This window comes from Protopterus annectens, chromosome 6.part0 (assembly GCF_019279795.1).
Source record: "Protopterus annectens isolate FY-2018-M chromosome 6.part0, PAN1.0, whole genome shotgun sequence".
Taxonomy (NCBI): domain Eukaryota; kingdom Metazoa; phylum Chordata; order Ceratodontiformes; family Protopteridae; genus Protopterus; species Protopterus annectens.
This window is the reverse complement of record NC_056737.1, coordinates 399,563,232-399,580,313: the sequence shown is the minus strand read 5'-3', so window position 1 is coordinate 399,580,313 and position 17,082 is coordinate 399,563,232. Positions and strand designations below refer to the sequence as shown.

Below are 17,082 nucleotides of genomic sequence, written 5' to 3'. Positions count from 1 at the left end.
CCAACAGCAACCTTCTCCTTGTTTAGCCTGGTGAGTGGGACATCAGTGTGCCTCACTATAGAGTCACCTATGACTAGTGTGTTGGTACGTTGTTTTGCCTTATGGGCTGTGGTTGAGTGGCACACTGAGTCTGTGGGCTATGTGTCATTTGGGTTGTGTTGGGGGGGTGGAGGTTGCTTGCGTTTCTGCTTTGGAGGTCTCTGTTGCTTGAGCAAATTATTATTGAGAGCCTCTGTGAATGTTTTTGTGTTTCTCTGTATGGATTTTGGTGGTGCAGGTTTAATGAGACTATGTGTTGAGTGTGGTGCAAGTGTTTACCTTCTCCTGACTGTCAAGTTCAGTCTTGGTTGGAGAGAGCTTTACCTCCAGTTTGGCTATATAAGTGCATCTTTCACAGGTTGTAGTGTTGGGTGGTAGGAGGAGAGGGATGTCTGTGTACATGAGGCAATTGCTACATTGCCCCACGATGTCCAGATTCATCAGATAGACAGGAGAGAACACTGGGAGCTGACCCGTAGACATGCCTGAATAAAAAACTATTTTCCTCTAGACAATTAAGAAAAGTGAGTACACTAGCTGTTTTTATCTAAGCAAGTAAGGAAAGTAAGTACCAAAACTTTTTTTCCTCAAGGTAATGAGGAAGGTTGAGTGCTGTAGTAATTTGTAGCTTATTTAGTGCTTACAACAAGTTCTGAACAAGTGCTGAGCACGAATAAGCAAATTCAAGTGCTAAAACTAAGAATCTGTATCTGAACTAGACTAGTTACAGGAAAGAGACAAGTGCAAATGCAGGCTTTTAAAATCAGAAAGTTGAGAGAGATGGAAAAATTGCCCAAACAGCCAATAATTACAATATCTGGGCCAGAAACCATTTCTTATGTAGTAGATAGGTTACCTAGTGCTTACCACTCCCACTAATAAGCTAGCAGGCTTCCATCCAACACAGAAAGGCTTGGGGGGCTCAGGAGCTTACAAACAGTCCTGGATGCAGCAAATCTGCATCTGGACTAAACTAGTTACAGGAAAGGGGGGAAATAAGTGCAAATGTGGGCTTTTAAATCAGAAAGTTGAGAGAGATGGAAAAACTGCCCAAATGGCCAATAACTACAATTTCTGGGCCAGAAACCACTCCTTATGTGGTAGATAGGTTACCTAGTGCCTAGTGCTTACCACTCCCACTGAAAAGCGAGAAGGCTTCCCTCCAACACACAAAGGCTTGGGGGCCTCAGGAGCTTAGAAACAGTCCTGGATATAGCAAATCTGTATCTGGACTAGACTAGTTACAGGAAGGGGGGGGGGGACAAGTGCAAATGTGGGCTTTTAAATCAATAAGTTGAGAGAGATGGAAAAACTGCCCAAATGGCCAATAACAACAATTTCTGGGCCAGAAACCACTCCTTAGGTTGCTTAGTGCTTACCAGACCCACTGATAAGCTAGCAGGCTTCCCTCCAACACAGACAGGCTTGGCGGGCTCAGAAGCTTACATACAGTCCTGGATATAGCAAATCTGTATCTGGACTAGGCTAGTTACAGGACTAGTTGCAGTCTCACTACCCAAACATAGACTGGGAGCATTACTCTAGCTCCAACACCCTAGCCCAAAGATTCCTAGAATTTATAAACTCAAATGCTATGGAACAACTTGTTACCACTCCCACAAGAGGGGAAAACATACTGGACCTGATCATCACCAACATGGGGACTCTATGCTCCAGACCAGAAGTGTATCCCTCACTGGTAAGATCAGACCATAAACTAATCTCACTGGATATTCACATCCCGACCCCACCCCCTGCCCAGAAAACCACAGTGAAAAACTTTCTAAAGCAAATTTCACACTCCTCAAAACTGAGGTGGAATCCTTCAAAGTCCCCGGGCCTGTGGAAAATATGGCCCAGACTGCAGAATCCTTTATAAACGCATTCTATGAACACCTTCAGGAATGCATGGATCATGCAATCCCAAATAAAACCAAGACCCAATCCTCCAAAGGCAGACGTCCTGTCTGGTGGACCCCAGCCATAAACAAACTATACAATAGAAGGAAGAAGCTACTACATGATAGAGCAAAATCCCAAAAAGGAAGGCATCTCTGATCAGTATTAGCAAAAAACTACGGCCAGCTTCAAGAGAAAAATTGCACAGGATACTAAGGATAATCACAAGGCTTTCTTTAGTTATGTTAGGAACCTGGGTGGAAATTCCCAGATATGCTCAGAATTAGTCCAAAATGACAAAAAATACACCGAACCCACAGACATTGCCAACATCCTAGCTGACAGGTTCAGTGCAAACCCCCCCCCCCCCACCAAAAGGGCAAATATCTATCCCAGCAGAGGGCTGCCCCCCCTGACATCTGAGATGCTCAGGTAAGAAGCCGCCCTCTCCAAAGCAAAAAACACAGCATCAAAGGGACCAGACGGTGTCAAGGGCTGCGTCCTACATGAACTCCAAGAAGAGCTAAACCCAAACATAAAACTACTGTTCAATCTCAGCCTTACTACAGGATATGTACCCAAAGAGTGGCGTACAGCAACAGTGGTCCCTCTCCACAAAGGTGGTGCCTCAACGGATCCTGGAAACTATTGCCCCATAAGCCTGACTAGCTTGGTCTGCAAAGCTATGGAAAGGATCATCATGGACCTCATAAATAAAGATATTGGGGACCTACAGACACTGGATTCTACCCAGTTTGGCTTTGTTAAGGGCAGATACTGCCTCTTAAACCTGGTTGATTTCTTTGAAGCAGTCACCAAGGCCATTGACGAGGGGAAGGTGGTCCACAGAGCCTACCTGGACCTCACAAAAGCCTTCGATACAATACCCCACTCGGGCATTATAGATAAGCTCATCAGCTTAAATATAAACCCCTATGTCACTAGATGGGTTGCAAACTGGCTCAAGGACAGAACCCACATGGTTAGAATTGCTGGAGCCATGTCGGACTCCAAACCAGTTACAAGTGGCGTCCCACAAGGCTCAGTCCTGGGACCTCTCTTGTTCGGTATATATTTCTCGGAGGTACAGGCTAACACGGAAGGACTGTGGCTGACCAAGTTCACAGATGACTGCAAACTGGGCGCCATAATCGGCTCTCCAGCCGACACAAGCATCCTCCAAAAGGGCCTCATAGAAACAACTGGTACCAGAGCCATGGCCTCAAGCTAAATGCCAAAAAGTGTATAGTCATCCCCTTTGGCAAAAACAAAGTGCCCACAAATTACCACATAGGTGGTAATCCATTAAGTACAGAAGAAGTAATTAGGGACCTGGGGCTTATAAATGCCCTAGGGCAGATAGCCTAGTATGAACCTATGAACCTATTACTTGTTTCTTCTCTGAATTGACTCCTCCCTACACACTCTTCTTCACTCTATTTTTGGCAGCACAGTGCACTGATTGTCTATGAATACTGGCCTGTATGGTTTAGGTTCACCTCGTCTGCCATTATATGCTTAACTATTATCATACAGTCTACATTACTTAATATGTAGAAATCTTAAATGACTTCAACTTGTCTGCTATTTTTTTATGAAGCTGACCTTTTGTAACCTTCTGTTATCTTTGTCCAGTTATGTTTTGTATCTGCTTCTTGGCAGAGTCTTGGATGAAAGGCAACTCACTTACCTGTTTATCAAATGCAAAGAAAGAAAGAGATAGACAGGCAGACAAGTAAGACTGCTTGAGGCACTCTTCATCTACTGCCTCAAAATATTTTACATACAAGGTGACTGGATGGCAGCAATGGCCATCCCTGTTCTTAAAGGTAGAACATCAACCAACCCCCTATAACTACAGACACATCAGTCTGACATGTCTAATATGCAAAGCCATGGAAAACATTATCTTGGAAATGATCGGCAAGGACATTGGAACCTTAAGACACTGGACCCATCCCCGTTTGGCTTTGTTAAGGGAAGGCCTTGCCTACTTATTCTGGTAGACTTATTTAAGATGGTCACCAAGGTTATGGATGATGAGAAAAAGTACAGTTGTGTACACTTACCATAAATGTTGATGTTCGAGTGTATTCACTGTTGCAGTCATCACACTTGGGTTATCTGCTTGCAGGTAGCCCTCAGTCGGCCCAAATACCAGAGACTTAGTATTTCTGCATCTGTTGCTGTTGCTCCAGGACTAATGTCAGATCGTCAGGGGTATATAAACAGGCAGCCAGTGCCTTTACATCAGTTTTTCTTGCCCCAAATGTCAGGAGCCCCCAATAGGGAGCTAAGTTATGGTGGGAAAAACACCACCAGTAAAAAGTAAATACCAATACCCCTGAAGGGGTGAGTAATAGACATAGTGAGGAGAGAGAGAGAGAGACAAGGGGGATGGAGGGAGGGGGAACCAGGACTGCAACAGTGAATACACTTGAACATCTACATTTATGGTAAGTGTACAGAACTGTACTGTTTTTCGTGTTTCACTGTTGCAGTCATCACACTTGGGTTAATTCCCAAAGCTGAAGAAAGGGTGGAGGCAGTCAAGAAGAGTTGGGGCTGGCTAGTATGCCCTGCAGGACTGCTGTTGCAAAACCCGCCCTGGATTTGGAAAAGATAGGCAGGTGGTAATGCTTGGTGAAGGTGTGTACAGAACTCCAGGTAGCAGCTTCCATGATGTCCCTGGTAGGGACTCCCCTGAGGAATGCTGTAGAAGTTGCCCTAGTGGAATGTGTTCTGACCCCCTGAGGGGTTGGTTTTCCATGGTGCTTGTAGCAGAAATGGATGCAGTGCGCTATCCATTTGGAGATTGTTTGTTTTGAAATGGCCTTGCCCTCTGCCCTTGGTACAAAGCTGAGTAGTAACTGGTCAGATTTTCTGAAGGGCTTAGTCCTATCAAGGTAGAATCTGAGCTGTCTGTGCACATCCAAGGAGTGCAGGATCCTTTCCCCTTTATTTTGTGGATTAGGAAAGAAGGTTGGCAAATGAACAGATTGGTTGAAAGACACACTGGACACCACTTTAGGCATAAAGGAAGGGTTAGTCCTGAGGGAAACCCTGTCAGCATGGAAAATAATGAAGGGTTCCACAGCCATAAGTGCTTGCAGCTCAGACACTCTTCTAGCTGAAGTGATGGCCAGAAGCATGGCTGTTTTCCAAGAGAGGAATTTTAACTCTGCTTCCGCTGCAGGCTCAAAGTGGGGTAGCATGAGCTTTTCCAGTTCAAAGTTAATGTCCCAAGCAGGGGTGGGTGCTCTCCTTGGTGGCCTCAAGTTGTTTGCCCCCCTCAGGAACTGTTTGATATGAGGGTGAGAGAAAAGAGGTGGTTCAGTCTTGTAATGAGAGGCATGGATCGTAATGGAGGAGAAGGATAGGCCTCTGTGGAGTAGATCTGCTAGGTAATCCAGGATTGGAGATAAGGAGGGCAGTGCTGTGTCCTCTCCTTTAGACTGAATCCAGGAACAATACCTTTTCCACTTATCAGCATAAGATTTCCTTGTACTGGGTCATCTGGCTTCAAGAATGACATCCAGTACCTGCTTGCTTAGGCTGGTCACTGGGGGGGGGGGGGGGGAATTTAAGGAATAAGCCAGGCTGCAAGATTCATGGTTTGCAGTTGAGGATGCAAGATCTGTCCCCCTGCTGATTGAGGAGGGTTGGGATCTGGGGTAGGTGCCAGGGTGGCACCGGTGACAGGCTGCACAGTAGTGGGTACCAGTGCTGGCTTGGCCAGTCTGGGGCAATCAGGATTGCTCTTGGGTTGTCCTGTCTTATTTTGAGTAATATTCTTGAGAGAAGAGGCAAAGGGGGAATGCATAAATTGAGAGGTTTTCTCACTGGAAGGATAGGGAATCCACTTTCCAGGCCCTGCTGTGAGGTGTCCTGGAGCAGAATTTGCTGAGCTGGTGATTGCAGGAGGAGGCAAAGAGGTCCACCTCTGGGGTCCCCCATTTCTGGGTTAGAATACTGAAGGTGCTGGGGTCTAATTGCCACTCATGTGGGTCTAGGAGATTTTTGCTTAAGTTGTCTGCCAGATAGTTTTGTTTGACTGGCAGGAATTGAGCTTGCAGATGAATCTGCATGTCCAAGGCCATATTCCACAGGGCCATGGCTAGCCTGCAGAGTGGGTAAGAGTGTGTTCCCCCCTGCTTGTTGATGTACCACATAACTGTGGTGTTGTCTGTTTTTATCAGCAAGGGTCCTGGTGAGAGTATGGACCTGAAAGCTGTCAGAGCATGCTGAACAGCTAGCATCTCTTTTTGGTTGATGTGCAGATGAGATTGACTTGGGCTCCAGAGGCCCTGAATGCACTTGTCATCCAGATGTGCCCCCCCATGCACAGTCTGATGCGTCTGTGGTTAGGGTCTGGGCGGCGAGGGGTTGAGTAAAGGGAAGTCCCTTGTTGTGGTTGCATGCTGCTGCCCACCAAAGAAAGTATGATAGGTATGATGGTTTCCAGGTCCTGGGAATGTTGGCACCAAAGACTTTTTAAGTACCACTGAAGTTTCCTCATATGCAGCCTGGCATATGGAATTAGTAGGATGCAAGAGACCACAAACCCTAGGGCCTGCAGGATTTCCCTTGCGGATAGCTGGATTCTGGTGGCCATTTGAGCGAAGTAGCTTGTCAGATAGGCTTGTTTTTCTGGAGTAAGGAATGCCATCTGGGATGCTGTGTCCAAGCTTGCTCCCAGGAATACAATCTTTTGACTGGGGACTAGTTTTGATTTTTTTTTCATTGATAGTGTACCTCAGGGTGGTTAGAAGGTTCTTTACAAATCTTTGGTGTTGCAACAGCTGTTCCTGACTGTCTGCCTGAATCAGGCAATCATCCAAGTATGAGTAAATTTGAATTTTTCACTGTCTGCAATAAGCAATGGCTGGAGCCAAGCATTTTGTGAATACTCTGGGAGCAGTGGATAAGTCAAAGGGAAGTGCAGAGAACTGATAATGCAGAGATCCTGCCCTGAAACATAGTCCCTGATAGGGATGTGCAGATAGGCTTCTTTTAGGTCTAGGGTGGCTAACCAGGCATCTTTAGACAGCATAGGAAGGGTGAGCATTTTGAATTTTGGTACCAACAGGAAGGTGTTTAGAGTGAAAAGATCTAGGATTGGGCACCAAGTGCCCTCTTTTCTGGGTACCAGGAAAAGTCTGGAATAGAACCCTTGACCTATCTGTTCTGCTGGAACAGTCTGAATTGCCCTTATGGAGAGCAGGGATAGAATTTGGTTTTGTGCCTCTGCCCACTGGCCTGGAGGAATGTCTGGGAACCCTTTTGGGGTTGGCAGTGAGTGGAAGTAAAATTTGTACCCGTGGAATGCAATGTTGAGGACCCATCGGTTTTTGGTGATGGAGGTCCAGTTTTTTGCATGATGGGCAAGTTTTCCTCCTAGGGGCACAAGCAGTTGGGCAGAGGTGAAGAGAGGAATAGAGAAGTCATTGTGAATCCTTTCTTTAAGGGGGTGGCTTAGCACTCCCTGTTTTTGAAGTGGAGGCACTCCATTGCTTAGATCTCCGCATACCCTGAGACTGGCGTCTGGGGGGGGGGGTCTGTTTCCCCTGGATCTAGTTTGAGATAACCTTGAGAGGGCTGGAAAGGACCAATGTTTCAAGGGGCAATGCCTACTGAATTTAGGAGGCTGCACTTGCAAGAAATCTTTGACCGTCTGCATAGATTTAAACTTTTTCTTCCATCTTTTTTAGAACCTCTTCTGCTTTGGTGCCAAACAGATTGTCCTTATTCAAAGGAGTATCTAGTAATTTTGATTTGACATGGTCTGGCAATGTCTGCTCCTTAAGCCAAGCATGTCTTCTCAGTACAGAACTAGTGACTGCTGCCCTGCAAGATGCTTCTAGGGCTTCAAAACCACATTGCAAAGTATGCTTGCTGACTTGGCTTGCAGAATGCATAAGCTCTTGTAATTCTTTATTTTCTGCACAGTCTGTAAAGGTAGCTAATTTTTTCTTAATAAGTTCCATAATATGTTGCTGTTATTTCAGCATGTGAAACTGGCAATTCAATGCAGAGGTGTATACTTTTTTACCCCATCTGTCTAAAGCTCTGGAATCCCTGTCCGAAGGGGTGGGATTCTTAGCTGTAGTTGCTTTTATACCTTTAGGCTCCTGGGACTGACCTCTGGATCAACAGTAGGATTTTGAAAAGAAATTTGTCAGAGTCAGGGATTCTGTAGTACCTGTCTGGTTTTCTTGGAGCAAGGGGTAAAGTATCAGGAATTAGACTGGATTCCATAAAAACATCATCCACAACATCCAGAACTGGAGGTATTGCTAAAGGTCTATGTTGTGGCAAATCTAGAAATTCTCTGAGTCTCTTTTTGGACTGAGGTTAGTCTTGGTATTCCCAGTGGAAATGTTCTCTTAAAGTATGTAGGGTTTCACCAAAGGAAAAATCCTCTGGAGGGGAAGCAGAGGGAATGGATTCCTCTGTATCTGAATCCTCATAAGCAGATAAAAGCATGTCTTCATATTCAGAAAAGTACAGTTTTGTACCTATCATAAATGTAGATGTTCGAGTGTTCACACTGCTGCAGTCGACACACTTGGGTTATCTGCTGTCAGGCGGTCCCACAGTCGGCCCGAGTTCCAAAGTCTTGGTCCGGTGTCGGTTGTTGTCGCTTCTTCCCTGACGTCAGTGTGACAGGGGTATAAAAGAGGCAACCGACGCCATTTTCTTCAGTTTTTCTTGCCCCATATGTCAGGTGCCCCCAAATAGGAAGGCAATACATAATCCTAAGTAAATTACATAAGTAGAAAACAATAGCTACAGCTGTAAGCAAATACACCATATAGAAATACATCTTAGAAATTGTATAAACAGGGAGCTATAGATAAAACCCAGGTAAAAAGAGGGGAAGGTGGGAGGGTAACCTGGACTGCAGCAGTGTGAACACTCGAACATCTACATTTATGGTAGGTACAAAACTGTACTATGTTCATCGTGTTACACTGCTGCAGTCATCACACTTGGGTTGAATCCCAAAGCTAAGGCTGGGCATTTGGTACTAAACAGGGTTTGGAGAAGCTAGTAAGCCCTGCAAAACTGCAGTGGTAAAGCCAGCTCTGTTTTTTGAGTATAGAGGTAAGTGGTAGTGCTTGGTGAAGGTGTGCACTGAACTCCAAGTTGCAGCTTCCAAAATATCCTTGGTTGGTACCCCTCTGAGGAAGGCTGCTGATGTTGCTGTAGCCCTGGTGGAATGAGGCCTAATGTTACCAGGTACAGGTTTCCCATGGTGTGTGTAGCAGAAATGGATACAATGTCCTATCCATTTTGAAATGGTCTGTTTTGATATAGGCTTTCCTTGAGATCCTGCAGCACAGGATACAAAGAGCTGATCAGATTTTCTGAAAACCTTTGTTTTATCCAAGTAGAAACGTAATTGTCTGTGAATGTCCAAAGAGTGTAGGAGCCTTTCCCCTTTATTCTGGGGGTTTGGATAAAAGGTGGGTAAATGAATGGTTTGGTTTAGAGCCACATGGATGATACCTTTGGCATAAAGGAAGGGTTAGTTTGTAAAGAGACTCTGTCTTGATGAAAAATGATGAAAGGCTCCACTGCCATTAGGGCCTGTAGCTCTGAGACTTTTCGTGCTGAAGTTATTGCTAGCAGCAGGGCAGTTTTCCATGATAAAAACTGTAAATCAGCTGAAAAAGCTGGCTCGAAGGGCGGTAGTGTAAGTTTTTCCAAAACAAAATTGAGGTCCCAAGTTGGTGTTGGTGCTCTTCGGGGCGGTCTTATGTTCTTAGCCCCTCTGAGGTACTGTCTTAACAATGGATGTGAAAAAATAGGAAGATCCGTGTTGTAATGAGCTGAAATAGCTGAAGCGTGGATCTTAATAGATGAAAAGGAAAGGCCTTTGTGCAACATCTCAGTTAAATATTGCAGAATCTGAGGAATATTTGGGACAAGAGGATTTTGGCCTTTAGCCTGGTTCCAGGTGCAGAATCTTTTCCATTTGTCTGAGTAGGTTTTCCTGCTGCTGGGTCTCCTGGCCTCCAGAATGACATCCATAACAGCTGTAGAGAGAAGTGCTGACTGGTTTAGATAATCTGCCATGCAGCCAGATTTAAATTCTTGAGCTGTCTGTGTAGAATCTGATTGTTTTGCTGAGTCAGCAGGTGAGGAATTTGAGGTAAAATCCATGGTGGGCCTTGAGCCATGTTCCTTAATAATGGATACCAGTGTTGGCGTGGCCAGTCTGGAGCAATGAGTATCATTTGTGGCCTCTCTAATCTGGCTTTTAGCAGCACCTTTGTCAGAAGAGGCAGTGGAGGAAAGGCATACACTTTTAGTTTTTTTCCAACTGAATGAGAGGGCGTCCACCTTCCAAGCTAGAGTGTGGTATGTCCTTGTGCAAAACTTTCGCAGTTGGCAGTTTTGGGGGGAGGCAAACAGATCTTTTTTCTGGGCTCCCCCATTTTTGAGTTATCATTGTGAATACTTGTGGGTCTAGTTTCCACTCGTGAGGATCCATGATATTTCTGATTAGTTTGTCTGCCAATGAATTTTTCTTTCCTGGCAGGAATTGTGCTTGTAGTTGAACTTGGTAGGTCAGTGCTGTGTTCCACAAGGTCATTGCTTGCCTGCATAGGGGGTAGGAATGTGTGCCCCCTTGTTTGTTTATGTACCACATCACTGTGGTGTTGTCCATCTTTATTAGACGTTGTCCTGGATGTAGGAGGTCCTTGAAAGCTGTTAGGGCATTTTGTACAGCTAGCATCTCTTTTTGATTGATGTGGAGATGCATTTGATCTGCAGACCATTTGCTCTGAATACACTGTCCTGCCATGTGTGCACCCCAGGCGTAATCCGATGCATCTGTTGTCATTGTTTGCCTGGCTGTGGGCAAGGTGAAAGGCTGACCCTTGTTGAGGTGACATGCCTGAGCCCACCATAGAAACTCCTGTTGAAGGCAGGGAATTAGTGGTATTATTGTTTCCAAGCTGTGGCTGTGTTGAGTCCATACGCTTTTCAGGTACCATTGTAATTTCCTTATATGCAGTTTGGCATATGGTATTAGCAGTGTGCAAGATGCCATGAATCCCAAGGCCTGCAGAATTTTTCTTGCAGGGAGTTGGGTCTTTGTTGCCATCATTTTGAAGTATTGAGTCAGTTGTCCTTGCTTGTCTGGTGTAAGATAAACCATCTGGGCCGTTGTATTTAAGCTGGCACCCAGGAATATTATGTCTTGTGAGGGCATTAGTTTTGACTTCTTTTCATTTACTGTGTACCCTAGGCAACTTAGTAGGTTTTTTACAAACGCCAGATGTTTTAAAAGAATGTCCTTGCTGTCTGCTTGAATAAGGCAATCGTCCAGGTATGGATATATTTGGATTCCTCTTTGCCTGCAGTATGCAATTACTGGTGCCAGGCATTTTGTGAAGACCCTGGGCGCAGTAGATAAGCCAAAGGGCAGTGCAGAGAACTGGTAATGAGTTGTACCTGCTATAAATCGGAGGTATCTTCTGCAATTTTGTCTGATAGGGACATGCAGGTACGCCTCCTTGAGGTCCAACGTTACTAGCCAAGCCTTCTTGCCCAGCATGGGAAGTTGCTGTAGTGTGAGCATCTTGAATTTGGGTACTTCCAGGTATGTGTTTAGAATTGAAAGGTCCAGAATGGGTCTCCAGGCTTTGTCCTTTCCGGGAACCAGAAAGAGTCTTGAGTAAAATCCTTGTCCTTGCTCCTGTGTAGGAACCTGTTGAATGGCTCTCATGTCCATGAGTGCTGTAATTTGTCTTTGAGCCTCTGCCCGTTGATTTGATGGCAGGTTTGGCATTCCTTTTATCCTTGGTAAAGTGTGAAAGTGGAACCTGTATCCTTGAGTTACAATATTTAGGACCCATTTGTCTTTTGTGATGATGTGCCAATTGTCTGCAAAAAGTGCAAGTTTTCCTCCCAAGGGAGCTGCCAAGAGTGATTTGCTTGGCAGTCTGAGGGGTAAGTCATTGTGATTGTCTTCTGATAGTTTGAGACCTGTCTTCTCCTCCTTTCTGGGTTGTGGCACCCCATTGTCGTGGCTTGTAAGAGCCTTGTGGCTGACCTCTGCCCCTTGGGCGTCTGTATTTGCCCCTCTGAGGTCTCTCAGAAGTTGGAAAGGACCTGTTTTTGGTTGGCCAATTTCTGCTGAAACGAGGGGGTTGGACCTGTAAAAAATCCTTGGCCATCTGCATAGATTTTGCCTTATCCTCCATTTTCTTTAAAACCTCTTCTGCTTTCACACCAAACAAAACATCCTGCTGTAAGGGTGCATCCAATAACTTTGCTTTAACATGATCAGGTAAAGTTTGTTCTTTTAACCAAGTATGCCTACGAATGACAGACCCTGTTACAGCTGCTCTGCAAGAAGCTTCCAATGAATCAAATCCACATTGCAAAGTATGTTTTCCCACTTGTTCTGCTGCATGCAACAAATCTTGCATTTCCTTGAAATCAGGCTGCTCTGTATGAGTGCTCATTTTTTGTTTTAACTGAGACATCAAATATTGTTGATATTTCAGCATGTGAAACTTGGGCGCTTTTTTTCCTTTTTTTTTTTATCATCATCAAATCAAACTGATTCTCAATATTGTCCGAATACTGTACTCCCTCCGGTATTCTGTTTCAAAAAGAAACAGACTATCGGACTTTCGGTTGATTTTTTTTTACTTTGCTTTTTAAAAGAAAAGCATAGTAGCAGGCGGCGGAAACGAAAAAGCGAAAAAAGAGGCGTTTGAGTGATGCGTGGTGTCACACAAAAAGGAGGTATGTTGGCGGGAGAGGGGGTTGGGGGGTGGGTTACTGGTGACGCTGCTGGGAGGCGCTTGCTTTGCTTTTTTTAGCCGTGAAGGAAGGTGGCAACCCTAGTGAAACTGGCAATTTAAGGCCCTCATAGCTAGAGTAGCTGAGGTATATACTTTCTTTCCCCATCTGTCTAGTGCTCTAGAATCCCTTTCAGACGGTACAGGATTTTTAGCAATAGAGGCCTTAACCCCTTTGGAACCCTTGGAAATGTTTTCTGGGTCAGCAACAGGGCTTTTATATAGGAATTTATGTGAGTCAGGGACTCTGTAGTATCTGTCTGGTTTGGCTGGTGCAGGAGGTAATGAATCTGGGTTAAGGCTAGATTCTGAATAAACATCATCCATAATGTCTAACACAGGTGGAATAGCAAGGGGTCTGTGCTGGGGTAGTAAGAGGAACTCTCGGAGTCTTTTCTTAGAATCAGAGTAATCCTGGCCTTCCCAGTGGAAATGTTCCCTCATGGTATGTAAAGTTTCCCCAAAAGAGTAGTCTTCTGGGGGAGATGCTGAAGGAATAGACTCTTCAGCATCACAGTCTTCATAAGGGGGAAAAGAGTACTCCTGTTCCTCAGAAGAATCTGAGGTAATGGAAACCTGGTCAGAGAAAGCGTAGTCCTCCTCCTGTCTAGGCCTTTTGTCAGGTGGGGGATGGGAACCCCTGATTAGGGTAATTAAGTCTTCGGCCATCTTAAGCATCTGTTTCTTAGGCATGGGGCCTTGCATTGGAGACTGCTGTACAGGCTTCCTTACTTTTAATGGAGTTTTCAGTTTTGCAAAGGATTTAATAGTAAGTGTAGTCGGTCTGAAGACACCTTCAGCAACTGATTGGCTTTCAACTGCACTGGAATCCCTATCAGCCATGGAGTCGGAAGGGCCTAAAGATAAAGGCTCTGGAGGACCTGCAATCTCCGCTTGGGAGTCGGATGCAGGCTGGAGTTCTAAATCAGCAGTCATCAGGGGCTGCGTAGGCACCTCACTGAAAACCGGAGAACCGGCGACTGGCATAGCAGAGGCCTCAGTGTCTGGTTTGGGTCTTGGCTGCCTATCCTTATCTTTGTGCTTTTTATGCATCCCAGTCGTCGGTTGCTCCGACGGCATGGTATAATTAAATTTTCTACCAAAATAATGTCGGGCGAAATCAAACCGACGTTTAATAGTTCGTTTGTTAAACCTAACACAAAACCGACAACCTGTGACGTCGTGATCTGGGCCTAGGCAAGGGATACAATAAGAATGAAAATCCTTATGAGGTATTTGCTTCCCACAAGAAATGCAATTATTAACTTTTTCTGACATCAGACTGAGGCAAGAAAAGGTTCCCCAATGGGGTACTTAGCTTTATTGAAGACTTCGGTCTGAAATTCGATTTGAAAATCTCAGGCACTTGCGAACTGCTTCTGCTTCGGGCACTGCACGGCAAGAAAGACTGAAGAAAATGGCGTTGGCTGCCTCTTTTATACCCCTGTCGAACTGACGTCAGGGAAGAAGCAACAGCATCCGACGCCAGACCAAGACTTTGGAACTCGAGCCAACTGCGGGACTGCCTGACGGCAGATAACCCAAGTGTGATGACTGCAGCAGTGTGACACGATGAACATCCTCAGAGTCATCAGACTCTTGGTCTGTTAAAGCTGCTCTTTTTCTCTTAGCAGGAAAAGGCTGGCTTCCCCTAATCAGCATAGTCAGGTCTTCTGCCATTTTAAGCATTTGATGTTGTGGCAAGGAAACAGGTGCTTGAGTTTGGGTCGTCTGTTTTTAAGGTATAGCTTGTACTCTTGGCATTAGAAACTCAGTAGTTTTAGGCAGAACTGAAGATGGGAAAAGTCGTCGGTTTGTGTCAAGAATCGGTAGTGCAAAGGACTTCCTCAGAAGCTGGTACCTGCACAGCTGCTCCGGACCCATCCAAGGTAGAGACATCCACAGGTTCCGTACTCAAAGAAGAGTCTTGCGGCATACCGGACTCCGAATGCGAATCCATCAAAGCAGGCATCAGGGGCTGTGAAAGCGCCTCACTGAGTACCAGTGAAATGGTGACTAGCTTAACGGAAGTGTCGTTGGCAGTTTTGGACCTGTGCGGTCTGTCTCTTTCTTTATTCTTACGTTTTTTCAGAAGATCAGTAGTCAGATGGCTTACCAAAGCCATTTCGGAATATGGAGATCGAGAGCGAATAGTTTGGGTGTTGAACAAAGCACAAAACTGACAGTGAGGTACCTCGTGGTCTGGGCCTAAACAGGTGATGCAGTAAGAATGGAAATCTCGGTGTGGTACTTGCTTTCCAAAGGAGAGACAATTGTTAACTTTTTCTGACATCAGTTAGAGCAAGAAAAAAGGATCTCCAACGAGGTACTTAGCTTTAGAAGACTTCAGGATGATTCAGTTTAGAAATGAAAACTCAGGTAGAAGCCGACCGGCACTCATGTGAACTGCTTTGGGCTCCTCAGCAAGAAAGACTGATGTAATAGCGTCGGCTGCCTGTTTATATATCTCTGCGATCTGACGTCAGTCCTAGAGCAACAGCAACTGACGCAGAAATACTAAGTCTCTGGTACTCAGGCTGACTGAGGGCTACCTGCAGGCGGATAACCCAAGTGTGATGAGTGCAACAGTGAAACGCGAAGAACATCAGTGCATACCACCTACTTTGACCTGACCAAGGCATTCAATACAATACCCCATACAGATATCATTGACAAAGTCTCAAACTAGGGATAGGTATTATTTACAAACTCAGAATTAGGCATAAATCCTAAATAGCTCACTGGATTGCTGGATGGCTCACAGAAAGGACCCAAGAAGTCAGGATTGGTGAGACCACCTTCCCCAGGAGACTGGTCACCAGTATAGTAACCCAGGACCACATCTTGGGTCTGGTCCTGTTTGATAACTACTTCTTGGAAGACAAGGCTAATGTCAAAGGCCTCTAGCTCACCAAGTTTGCAGATGATTGTAAAATCCCCCTATGACACCGGCATCCTACAAGGGGGTCTAATACAAACAAATGACTGGTGACAAAGTCACAGATTAAAACTCAACACAAAGAAATGTGTTATAGTGCCCTTTGGAAAACTGTCCACCCAAGTTAATTACTCCATCAATAAAACACCCTTAAGAATTGACCCAATAGTTCGGGATATGAGAACATATGTAGACAGTAATCTGACCTTCGATCAACATGTAGCAAAGAGAGTAAGAAAATCATTCTATGTTTCCCAACCCATAAGCAAGGTTATGGCATCCAGGTCCAAGGAAGTAAAAGTACCATTCTACTCAGCCCTTATCAGACCCATCACCGAGTACAATGCCCCCTTTGGCATATACCTAACCAAGTTTTGCATATAGAAACCCTGGTGGTCATTAGCTTAGTATAAACCTATGAGGCAAACATATACACAGATACATCGATGGATGGATGGATAGACAGACAGATGGATATATAGATAGACAGACAGCTAGGTTGACAGAGAGAGAGATTGATAGCAAATAGAGAGGAAAGCAGACAGAAAAATAGATAACTCTGCAGACGGACACATACAGCAACTGATTGGATGTTAAAACTGAAGCATAAGAACAGCTGTCCAAAACAGAGAAGAGAGATAATCCCAAAACTCTTTTTTGCACTCACCAAATCTGTATTCTTACTTTGATGCCATCTACTTCAATTGTCTTCATTTTAAAGTCCACACCTAGGGTTAGACAAAAGGCACACATAAATATTATATTCAAGATAGTCTTTTTAAAACTGTACTAGTATGCAATATGCATTTTACAACTGCACAAAATAATAAAAACCCCAAAAGCTGACTGTCAAGACAATTTCATTCACAGCATTACCCATCTTTAATTTCATATGTGAGACAAGCATTTATAAAAAGACATCTGTAAAACATACTACAGAGCTACTAGCCTTGTAATAAACTTACTTACTAGGCTAAAGAACTTATAATAACAAAAAAAACTGAGCAGACCAAGGAACATCTATAGTTTTAATAGAAAAAGTTGAATGCGTTCATCTTCGGCAGTAGAAAGGCTAAGGGACTTTGCCTGTAGCCTTGTTTTCCCATATCATTGCATGCATAACACAATGGGATGCACAATGAAGCAATATGTTCCAACTAACAATTTCCCCTGTACCTCTCCCACTTTTCATCACTGATGATGGATAGCTTTGCCCAGAAGGTGAGAACCACCTCTCTTACATCCCTGCACTGCCCCAAAGACTGCATGAGCATCTAACCTTGGCTTCCACAATGCAGACCTTTGTGATTAGCCAGTGGGTGCACATGTTCAGGTGTAACAGTATTTGAGCACTTATGAATGGTGAATATACATACAAGT

General features: G+C 44.7%; 1 protein-coding gene across 1 annotated transcript in view; it reads right to left on the bottom strand.

Annotated features, from left to right (window-relative positions):
- RAB15 (RAB15, member RAS oncogene family) overlaps window positions 1-17,082 on the bottom strand; it is a 768,359-nt gene that overhangs the window by 260,719 nt on the left and 490,558 nt on the right. Inside the window, exon 2 of the mRNA XM_044074140.1 lies at window positions 16,370-16,430. Coding sequence (XP_043930075.1) covers window positions 16,370-16,430 — 61 coding nt within the window. The remainder of the gene's footprint in view (window positions 1-16,369; window positions 16,431-17,082) is intronic.